An 11,737-nucleotide genomic window follows, 5' to 3' on the forward strand; every position below is an offset into this window, starting at 1 on the left:
CGTGAAAATTCGACCACGCAGAAAAACAGAGAATCCCCGTTGTCCAAAGACAAGCACCCCCAAGACGGCTTTCTGCGCCTACGGTGTGTGTCTCAGGCTTAAGTAAATAAACTGAAAAACTGCAATCATAGTTTTGCAAGCAATTCAATATATAAATACAAAAACACATGAATACACAAACAAACAGATAAGTAAGGCGGTAGCCTATGTGCCATTCATTTAACAAAATAATTCATATATTTTAAATTCTCCATCTCTACCACCGTGATTTTCGATTAATGAATCTGAACAAATAAATGCTTAAAAAAAAACAACTCAAAATGATCTCCTTGGGGTATAGCCTACATCCAGTACCGAGTTTGAAGGTCAAAAGTGTCGCGAGCAAAGGAAATTAATGCACTTTGATCATTTAAGAGACAATCGAATATGATCGGCCTAATTAAAATGACTGTAAACGGTTTTGATCGACTTTACTTCAGTTGCACCAATACGAATGAATAGCTGGTTGTCCAGCCCGCGAAGGCACGCATCGTGACAACTGGCTACGACTTTCTTATTCCTACTCCTTAAAAGGACAAGAGGGCCTGTGTGTTTTAGGGTTATGTGATTGGCAGCTTGGTTCCAGCTCCAATTAGCACTCTGCAATTTATGGCCCCCCGCTTTCGGATTATACGGTAACTTCACAAATATTCCTGCCACGGAAGCCCGGGCTATCGGGTGTCCGTCTCTCTGCTCCGTCTTGACGCTGGCAGCCCCTCTCTCGCCTTCCGTCACGCGCTGCCGGTGCGGGGGCTCCGGCAAACTTCATCGCGTCATTGGACTATCTGGGAAAGGTCGTTCATTTATATGTACATATAAAAAATAAAATGCAATTTCCAAAAGCAGGGTGGAAATAAGTTGGAGAAATAATTACGCGCGAAAGAAACCCAAATCTAGAGGTGTCGTTATGCGCAATTTAAGACACCACTCAGTGAGGTGATTCTAAAAATGAATCACAGCACTGAAAACAGCCTGTCAGCCTGAGTACAAAACAGCAATTTTAGCATTGTCCAAATAAATTAATACTGCCCATAAACCTCATGTAAATGTTTCTGAACGAGTTGCTAGAAGCAATATGAGTTTTTGCTTGTTTTTTAGGTTTTCCAGTGCATAAATCTCTCTGCGTTATGAATTAAACTAGCTGAGCCGGGGGCACGATTTCCCCGTTTCTTCCACGACCGTAAGGGAAATCGTCTTTCCACACAACCTCTCTCTTCACTCATCGATTTTGTCAGGTCTTGACATTTCTTTGCAGCTGTCCGGTATTAAGCTATGAAATATAACAAAAAGCTCAGCTGAGACAGAACATATGGTGGCTCAGTCACACTTTAAATTTCTCCCTTTTCTTTCCCTATTATATTCAAGTACATTTTCCAAATACTGCATTATTTTAATGAACAGCGAGGTTATGTAAAGATCGCTGACTATAGCCAGGTTGCATTTACTTGGATTTTAGTTTAAACATCTCCTTCCAGGACATATGGCTTATCCTAATACTTCTGTCACCGACTGTGTTCATTCCCGGGAGGGCAATAAAACCCAATTACCTTCCCTTTAAACACAAATACATGCAGCACAAAGCCAAACCGCTTTTTGAAATTTAACTACGCTTACAACTTGATTCAATCCATCTGCATTGCAGCTCACGCCAAACCTCGAAGGGCAAATTAAAGCTGTTGTTTTCACACTACAAACAACGCGTCAAATATTAATGGGAAGGTGTCATGAATATACGCCAGACAACAGTATCCGTAGTGAAACGGTAACTGTGATAATAAGCGTTAAATTATTAGCAGTGAAATTATTTACAATTAAGCAACTAGTTCTTTGTCAGAGCGGAATTCCAGAAAATGTGAGTCACATGAAATTAATGTGAAATAGCTGAGATATGGTTAATGCTGTATTGGCTCGTTCCTGGCTTTTTATACGTTTAAAGGAAATGAGTATTTCTTACAGCTGTACATATTTTACCGAACAAGGGAAAACGATCGAAACTCTCCCGCTCAAATGACACGTGGGCCACACAAACCTGGAGCTGATTTGCGAAAAGGACTCGAAAGTTAAATAACGTATCGCGCTTATATACATTTTCTACCATTAAAAAAAAGCAAAGCCATGTGTTTGTCTTCGCAGGCGCGTCCATGGAATAAATTATGGAAAGATTCGCTAGAACTGCATTCTCAGCTTTAATGATCTTGTACCTTCCTCTCATATATTCGCAGGCTAATACAGACAAAATGTAGCATTTAAATCAGGATTTTAAGAGGAAAAAATACTTAAAATTGTCAATATATTAATATATTCAATTTCAAAAAAATGCCCACTAAATGTTAGACATGGAACATGGGCCTACTGACAATGAATATCGAACAATGGAAATCTGCATTATAGATAAAACTCTTCAATGAAACTCTTTCCACTGTTACAAATACCATTTCCTGACCCCCCTGAAATATAGCGTATGTATTGGAGGGCAGACCTCACACCCACGCACACATACACACACACACATTAACTTCACACAGATTGACAGAGCTGGCTGAGACAGAGCTGGTGTGTCCCCGTGTTCAACCCCACTGTCTCGCCCTCGGAGCAGTTGTTCATCGTGGGCAGGGAGTCCTGATCTGACAACACACTCCTTGTGTGGAGACCCGAGCACTTGTTTGGTCCGACCGAGTGACACAACGAATGTGTGTCTGTCCAGTTGGAGAGCAGTTGTCAGTAACAGCTGCGGAGGTGCTACAGGCAAAGCGAGCAGCCGCAGAGAACCCCCCTCCCCCCCCACCGGTCGCTTCAGTCATAAAAGAAGTGTCCTCTCTTGGAAATCACTTATTCGTTCTTAATAACAACAAAAAAATGCAGCATTGAACATTTAAAAAGAAAAAAAAAAGTCAAAAAGTAGTTCTGCGTGTCATTGATTGATGCGTTTCCCCACATGTCTCCATGTCTGCTTCATTTGTTCATAAAAACATAAAAGTTCTCATAAAAACATTCGCAGGCTTGTCTGGTTAAGAGGGCTCAGGTGGTTTTTTCCCCCCTCAAGGTTCCTCATGAAGAGGCAGCAGCCTTCGATTCACACAAGGAACAGAGAAGGAACCGGCCTCCAGTTACACCAGTTTGCATTCTGGGGAGCTGTTCTTTTAGAGTCCTACAGCCTCATTCTGTCTCTCTCTCAGGCTGGAGACATGCGTGTCTGTGGCTCACGCTCTCTTGTCCACCCGGGTTCTGGACGGCTTAGCGTGTGGGGGGGGGGGGATGTCCACAGAGGCGAAACCTCAGCTCAGGATGGTCCCGCCGCAGAGGGTGTAACGTCGAGCTGCAAGCAAGATTAGAATCTGTTACAGAAAAAGACCTGTCAATATCTACAAGGCAGAGCAACACAGAGCCCAGTTCTGGCTGGATGGGGCAGGGTAGCCCTAAAACCAGTACAAGTCCTTGCTCTTATCCTGGGTCGGGAGACCTAAGAGGAATACAGAGGGGGGAAAAACAGGAGGAAGGAGAGAAAGAGAGAGTGAGAAGGCAGGAGAGGGAGACAGAAGGAAGGAAAAAAAAGGGGTAGGAAAAGAAAATTAGGAAGAGGGAGACAATCATCACTCTCCTAGTCGCTTGGAAGCCCTGAAGCAGGAGAATGTGAAAACAACGGCAACGGAGATATCGGCAGAGCAGCGGCCGGGGATTAGTAACCATTAGGACAGGAAAATACCTTACTGAGTCCAATTACTACTGGCCAAATACCAAGTTCCAATAAGAAATGCCTTGCATACCCCTATCAGTTATCTCAAGGAGTAAGTTACTTCATACGTTAAATGATTCATAACTGTGCAATATGAGTAACTGTTTTTGAAATAGTTCTGTGATACCTGCTGATTTATAGCAGGGTAATGGACATATCTTTAATGTTCAACGCTCAACGGGTTTCTCTGCAAAACAGAGAACAAGACATAAGCGGACATTCCTGATGGTGACTGGGAAGCATGCGATGTGGCAGCCAAAGGTCATTACCTGCGTCCATGTTTATGCTGAGGCTTTGGCTCATGTCGGAGCCGGGTCCCGAGAACGTCCCCGTCCATGCCGAGCCGCCGGCGTCGCTCTTGTTGATGTCACACTGCGGGGTGCCGGGCGTGGGCACTGTGGCGGGCGTGAGCCGGTGAGGCCGGACCGAGGGCACCAGCAGTGAGCTGTAGCGCGGGTCGAAGTGCGTGCCGTAGACGTCGTGAACGCCGGGCCGGGGGTAGGCGGAGCCCTGGGTGCCGATGGGCCCGCTCAGAGAGTACGGGTGGTGCGGGTGATGATGGGTCGGGTGCCAGGCTTCTGGGGGGGCTTGGTGCAGATGGCTGTGCAGGGAGGCTGTGGAGTAAGGGTCTGTGGGGAAGGGTACTTCCACATGACCGGCCCCCAGGGTGCCGCCCAAGGAGCTGGTCACTGACGGCTGGTAAGCGCTGTTCCAGAAGGACGGCGGGAAACTTCTTTGGCTCATGGGGAATGATCCATCTGAAACCATGGCAAGAAACAGAGAGGCCAAGTTCAAGCTGTGCAGGCCAGCAAAGGACAGGATGCAGAGGCGCAGTGTCAAATCCAGCTGCTGCAGTGTCCTCATGCCGGGAAATTTGTCAGAAATGCAGCAGTAAATATGCTATGGTCTAATTGTTTTATAGTACAATGCTACACAGTCTGAATACTCTACATGTAGAATGCAACACTTGCAGCTTATTTGACTCCCTGCTGATAGTATTTTTATGAGTATATAAGCTATACAAGCTACTCTGATAAAATCAATAACCAACCAATTGTTGGTTTTTCAAAGGAGTGAAGACTCAATCACTGCAGTCTGTTAAATATATAAAGACAATCAAAACTCGACAGCAAGGGTTCTTAATATATTATCACTGCTGGTTGGTCAAATTTAAATACTGTAACTGTATAAAAATGGTTAAATTGTGTCTTTCGAAAACAGTAGTGCACTGTATTTTTCCTTCTGATATAGTTTCAAAAATATATTGTGATAACTCAGATATGCTTGATATTTTTCGTTGTTTTTCATCAGTGACTAGAGATAGATAGATAGATAGATAGTACTATTTTTGCTATACAATGAAATAATATTTGCCTTGTGTGCAGCAGTATTATAGATTAATCAAACTGTTGCCAAATAACAAAAACGCAGCCATTTTTTTCCACTAGAGTAATGCAACTCTGTTATAAAGATAGGCCTATATAAATTATGAATAAATAACAATGAATAAATAAACAAATTCGAAAGCATTAAAAAGTCTTCTCCGGTACACTTCACACTGACCATGTTAGAATAACTATTTTTGATGTCATGGTAAGTTTCGCCTCATAACTGCATACCAACAATTACTGGGAATTTGCGGTAAGGATTGTCACTCATTAAGATAGACAACGTATTTATTACGGGGACATAACGATCTTAGTGCATCCTTCATATTAACCTGGATGTCCAGCTGATTCGGCCAAAGAGAATCATCAAAAACAAACCTTACTGCTGAGCACACGACGTTAGGTCATAGAAATAGCTCGGACGTATTGATTTGTGCAGAGCAGCGGCCGGTTTTGGGGGACCGGGAGGAATGTCACCCATGTAGACGTCGGTTTAACAATTACCACGAACAGGAGAATAGGGGCGTCTTAAAGCATGCTGTGTAATGACCGTGATCAAGTCAGTGTTATGATTGCTGTAGGTTTTCTAAAAGGCAAATTACAGTAAGACACGTGTGTGGGAACACACAGAAATGCATGAGCGCCTAGAGCGACAGTAAAATTTGATAAATACTGGTAAGGCGATATTCAGGATATAGTACATGTTTTCAGACTCAACATTTTTTTTTTTTTATGCGACAAACATTTGCATGTCAGTCAAGAATGACGTCCTTTCATAAACGTAGACCAATACTAATACAAATAATCTTTTTAAATTTGGGACGCAATGAATTAAACTAATTAGCAAAAAATGTTTCAAAACTAAAACTAGAAAACACAAGTAAAAACCTGTTCCCTGTTAATCTTTCTAGAAGTCACCGGTAATTGCTAGTAAAGCAGGGCTATAGTTTACAGCATAACGTTATTGTATTTCTTATACTTTTTGAAATTCCGATTATAACGCAAAATGTAATGCGTATATCACACAAAAGTCCCGTCAGAAATACCGGGACTATTCAACGTTAAAACATTTCAGCAAGCGGAGATCACTAAAATATACTAATTTAAACCGTGATTCATATTTTCAAATTACGTTGCAAAACGAGAACCTCCGGGTTTTATGCTTCAGTTTAAATTGCTTTGTATAGAGTTGCATAGTCTTGTAGGGGTACCTCCAGATAATGATCTTTAATTCTGAAATACCACATTCTTCAGGCACACACCCCCGTACGCAGGAGACATTTTGGTGCAGTATATGGATCCCCATCTCTCCGGGAAGCAGTACCTCGTGTGGGCTTTGCACTTGCGGAGCTGGAGACGTAGGTGCCGCGCTGGCTAAGCGCGCGGCTGAAATGCTCGTCCACCACGGAGCTGATGTCCCCCTGGAAGTAGGTGAAGAGCACGCATCTCGAGTTGATGTACTCGGCTTCGGGGGGATGATCCTTCTCCCGCGTACAGTCCTCTTCCTTTATCGTTGGTCCGGAGAAAGAGCTTCCACCACTCACACTATCTTGCGCTTCTTGCATCTTGGAGTAAAATGCTAGTTTCTGAAACAGCAGCAACAAGAGTAAGACATTCACATTGGGGAAAAGATAGGCTGTTTGTCACAGTCTACAAAACAAAGAAACACAGTGTAACGCTTTTGTAACTGTAATTAGCCTCAGCTAAAATTATCTTTTGGGCATTTTTTAAAAGCACATAAATTCGTCTTGCTGATTCCGAGTTTAGTTTATTTCCGTTACATAAAGATTTTATATATGTTAATATTAGCCTAATTTAATATATTTTCTCGGACAATAACGAAAAAAGTTCCTAATGTTCCTAACAGTGGAATTTCATATCGCGAAAATCTTGCAGTAGCTTATATTCCGGAATCGCGATGTTTCCAAATACCTCATTTTCCGGAGATTCACACTATTCAAAATATGAAAAGCATCCCTCAGTTCAAACACAGATCTACATTTGTATATTGACTGTGAGATGTTTAAGGAAAGTGAAAGGGGTCTTGAAAAGGAATTTTCAATTCGGAAGTTAACTAAACAAAACATAATGTTAAAACAAATAGCCTACTCAATACTGAATTATACAAACTTATAATGCAGTTTAAACATATCAGTTCTAAGTAATAGCATTTCTAATTCTTTAGGTGCATGACTCAAATGTGTCAGCGATATGTTATAGTCCGAACTCCTAACTTACCTTTGTTTTTTAACTTAACATAATTAACAATAATATAACTAATAGAAAATATTTAAGTATTCAGTTATATTTGTTAGCCAATTCCTTAATGTTATATGTAGGCCTATATACAAATGTTGCAAGTCTAAGAATAGGCCCACATAGATAAAGCGAGTAAACTAAATATCTAATTATTGTAAAGTATTACTTTCAATCATTTTAAAACATTCTGCCCTGAATTTAAAAGCATGCCCATTGCAGGCTACATTATGATCCGAGGTTTATTTTGAATTGGTCGGAGTGCGACATAATTCTTGTATTAACAGAAACGGCAAATTTGCAGCCTTAGCAATATATACGCCTACTTTAAATGCTTTTTTCTTGTCAAATAAACTACAATTAAAATAAAAAAGTAGAAAAAATGAATCATGGTATAAAACTAATTCTTAAACAGTCACAAGTTAAATAGTTTTATCGGTCATATGCTACATTGTGAAAATCAATATATTTCATATTCCCGACAAAAGAATCATAATCATGACATACCTGGTGATGATAGGGACTGTAGGTTGCAGCGAAATACGGCTGTGGAGGACCATAGACTTGATACATAACATCCAAGCAGCTCATGGCTGAGAACAGCAAAGTCTCAAGGATCGTTATTCAGTGGCATGAAGAGATGCTTCATTGGAATTTGCAGATAAACGTTTCCTGAAACACAGAGGAAATACGTATTTTCAAAGCGAAAAGTACATGTCCCTGTCCCAGGCGCGCGACGTGTCCTCCTCGCTATACTGTCAGTGGAAAAGTAGGCGTGTGACAGACTGAAGCGAAGACGCCAGACTACTGAGGTCATTGACGTTTCAATGCACGGGCTTTAAATCGACCAATCTGAGCAGCGAGCGCTCTCATTGCGTTGTGGAGAGAGAGCGTTTTAAAAAGCGGCACAATTTCAAAAAAGGGAGAAAAAGCATAAAACTCCTTATTGCGGTAATCGCACTGGGGTTCAGGATCGGCCAATGAAAAGCATTAAGTAAATAGGGGTGTTTGGGCGTGCGCAGACTGGCATATTCAGCTATAGAGACGCTGTTATGGTGGCAGCAGGTATCCACTACAGCGTAGGCAGCTAGGCTTGTGACTGTTAGGCTGGAGGTTTTAATACAAGCAAAGAATCATCCACTTTAGCCTTGAGAAAGGTGCTTAGCTGGTTTTGTATGTAACACGCAAATAAACACAATTCGCTTTACCGCCGCTAACGCTTTGTGTTGTTTAAATTGTTAGGCTACTACTCGTGACTATTACCAATAATATAGTTAAATAATAATATCCAAATTAAACCATTAAAAAATGTCTATTTTAAAGCAATTTTTAAAAGAAATTGCCTACATCACAGTGTAATTTAAATGTTATATTAAAAGGTAACATATTTTAAATGATCAAGACGGGTTCTCCAAGCCCTCCTTGGGCGATCTGAGAATATTCCTCATCCCGGTGTAAATCGAGGTTGGCCTAACCATATAAAAAAAAAAAAAAAAAAGTTGAATCAGAAGCAGACGACTCCACAAATGTTTCAATGGGAGGAAGCTACAAAACCATCCTACACCTACATTATAAGGCGAAGTACAGGCGTAATTCAAACATAAAAACGGAACATGACTCCTACAGTTCGCAGTTTTGTTTACAACCGCCAGATTTCACTTTTATTATAAAGTATAATGGCGGTAATTTTGACATATCTGAGATTATGAATGTAGCATACGGGACTGTAAATAACAATTACATATAAACAGCCACATTTATTTTGTTTGAGATATAATTAGCTTGCTGATATTATTTATTTTACAACGTTGGAAAAATGCAGGTGTCATTTAATTCCAGCTCTTAACTGGATTCGGTTCAACAACCCAATAAAAAGGGTGAATAAAATTAAATGATGGCTTTTCGCAAATTTCCCAGCATTCCAAAGAGCAAGATTATACTTTACCCCCTCAAACAGAAATTGTAGCCGAACGATACTATGATTCATAATACACCCAGATTCAATATTTGTCTTACTGCACAGAGTGAGTAGCGTCTCATGAAACGTGTTTCAAGTAGCTTGCTTAAAAGTATAAACGAGAGTGCGCTCCAATGGAAATGTACTTTTTAAAAAGGATAAAGCACATTGACCTCCGGGAAGGAAGACATTAATCTGCTTAGCCTGCCGTATAAATAAGACTCATGTGATACGCTTGGTATTTTCTGCAGTTTCATATAACAATGTATTAAATGTATTTCCGATCCTTCAAGACAGGAAAGTACTTCCAAGTTTCTAAAAAATCAAAGGATAAAACATCGGCAGATCATTTCACAGTCCATTTTGTGTAATGAGATCTGCACAGTTGAAATATTTTTGAATTGTGGGCCCTACACATGCAAGTTCGACTCGTTAATGCAGAAATATCGCAGCGACTTCTGTAACATATAGGCTATATAATGAGCATGTGAACCGTTATGAAGAATGTCCGGCGTCCCCGATGCAGTCTGTCACAGTGCGGTAACCAAACTGTCACTGCGTTGGCTCTTAATCAAAATCAATAAATTGAAACATCAAAATAAATTCCCAAACACCTGCCCCATTTACCTCAAATTGTGCTCAAATGATCCAAACGACGATTTTCCGACGCCTTAGTTTTGTCCTTGAAGATAAATACCATTGATGTGTGACTGACCTACGAAGTCTTTCACAACCGTAACAGTAATATATTATTGGATAATGTTACATATGCGTAGTGGTCACAATAGTCCGTATCCTTTGGCACGAGGTCTGTGTAGGAGAGACCACCCTTTTCGCTCAACCTTTGTGGCAATAGCAGAAACAGAATCAAGCGAGAAGCATTGAAACAGCTAAACAACCCAGGCTCCTTGCCCAATATGAAGGCTCAATATTTTATGGTTGAAATTCTGCTGGAGTGCGGAGTTACACCGTCCTGGAATGTAGATGACACACTTCTGCCTAAATGCTACCAACATTGTCCTATGGCAACAAAACAGATCTCTACAGCTACTGCCACAGTTTTTACAGACACTTAAGTCATAAATCCAATGTGTTACTATTAGGGCCACTGACTAATTGAGACAATTTACCCGAACTGAAAGCTGACTTTTACCCTCAGGGATTTGAACCAGACTCTATCCCGCCACGTGTAGCTGATTATCTTAACCACAATACGCTGCAGGTGCAGTTTGACTGAACTCTTTCCCCAGTTTTCAATGGCAAATGACGATGCCTTGTATCACTCATTCGTTTTGACTCCTGTAGTTTGAGACAGACAAAAGCACCTCAGTGTAAACTGAGTGAACCACGGGACAGCGGCCATGTTCGCTTCTTGGAAACAGGTGAAAACAGAGGACACAAAAATCAGAACCCCTACAGGCTGCAAAAAGCAAATCACTGGTATAAATCACTGACCTGAGTAACATGCCACATCGTACAGTTCTGAGGCATGGAAACACGTTCCACTTAAAAGGCCACCATAGGAAATAGATCCCGCGATTAATAACAGGTTAAACTATACTGAACACGAAACGTTCCACCAGAACAAATCTGTCTTTCTCACACGTCGTGCTTGCAGAGTTGGGACCTACCACACCTGTTGGAGGATAATATTACCGCTTGCAATAACTCTCCGTTTCTGATCTGACAGCTCAGAAACAATAGTGGTTTTGCAAAGTCCAATGTGACTTGGCTTCTATTTCTACACAAACAGCTTTAAGATATGAAACCACCAAGTGTTAACACCCGGCTAATAGCAGCGAACTCGTTGTGACAACAGCACATTCAACACATCTAATGGAAAAGGGAAAAGTCCTGAAAGAGGAGCCACCTCAAGGATGGCTTTTATTCTCGCTGTTTTCAACACGGCTTGCTTCCCTAAGACTAAACTCTAAAAACGGAGGGTTTGCCTGGCTTTGTGTCACACACCCACTAAGAAGACCCCTTGGCCTTGTTTTCCCATTTACAGGTAATCTTCCAGAGCCCTCCCAAGGCTGCTCGGAGGGAAGGGAATGAAGATGAAAGGACGAGCTAACAAAAGCGTTGTCAGGACAAGTTTCAAGTGAGGATGGAATGCAAACATGTGCTTTGGGAAAAGGAGATGCAATGTTTTTTTCTTCTTCTTTTTTTTGCAAAGCAGTGATCAAAAGGGGTGCACCCGTTCTGTAATCGACAGTATTAACGTCCGTGTGTCTTCTGGCCGCGGTGAGTGCACTTACGGTGCTCAGTCTTGACCCAGATCATTCTGACCATGAGCCGCGTCCACGCAAAAAGGAGGGTAAAGTGGGCGGAGCCAAAATCCCGGCATTTCAAAAGTATCAGGTT

At 41.4% G+C, this 11,737-nt stretch overlaps 1 protein-coding gene across 2 annotated transcripts; it reads right to left on the reverse strand.

Moving 5' to 3' along the window:
- Positions 1–2,206: 2,206 nt before the first annotated feature.
- vgll2a (vestigial-like family member 2a) lies at positions 2,207–8,332 on the reverse strand. 2 transcript variants are annotated; one of them, XM_023797099.2, is made up of 4 exons: positions 7,924–8,327; positions 6,485–6,746; positions 4,042–4,530; positions 2,207–3,355 (listed from the first exon to the last, which is right to left on the reverse strand). In XM_023797099.2, the coding sequence occupies exons 1-4, from the start codon at positions 8,005–8,007 to the stop codon at positions 3,315–3,317; spliced, it is 876 nt and encodes a 291-aa protein (XP_023652867.1). In that variant the 5' UTR covers positions 8,008–8,327; the 3' UTR covers positions 2,207–3,314. The 2 variants fall into 2 exon arrangements, with proteins under 2 accessions (XP_023652867.1, XP_023652866.1); XM_023797098.2 differs by lacking the exon at positions 2,207–3,355 and adding an exon at positions 3,363–3,499 and having other exon boundaries at positions 7,924–8,332.
- Positions 8,333–11,737: the final 3,405 nt, after the last annotated feature.

Source organism: Paramormyrops kingsleyae, chromosome 19 (genome assembly GCF_048594095.1).
Source record: "Paramormyrops kingsleyae isolate MSU_618 chromosome 19, PKINGS_0.4, whole genome shotgun sequence".
NCBI lineage: Eukaryota > Metazoa > Chordata > Actinopteri > Osteoglossiformes > Mormyridae > Paramormyrops > Paramormyrops kingsleyae.

Excerpts from the sequence above, each read along its gene's own strand:
- vgll2a (XM_023797098.2), bottom strand. The coding sequence starts at position 8,007 with ATGAGCTGCTTGGATGTTATGTATCAAGTCTATGGTCCTCCACAGCCG. Across the intron at positions 6,747-7,923 it reads ACAGTCCCTATCATCACCAG|AAACTAGCATTTTACTCCAA; the intron begins GTATGTCATGAT and ends CTGCTGTTTCAG. Across the intron at positions 3,500-4,041 it reads CAGCATAAACATGGACGCAG|GTCTCCCGACCCAGGATAAG; the intron begins GTAATGACCTTT and ends TATTCCTCTTAG.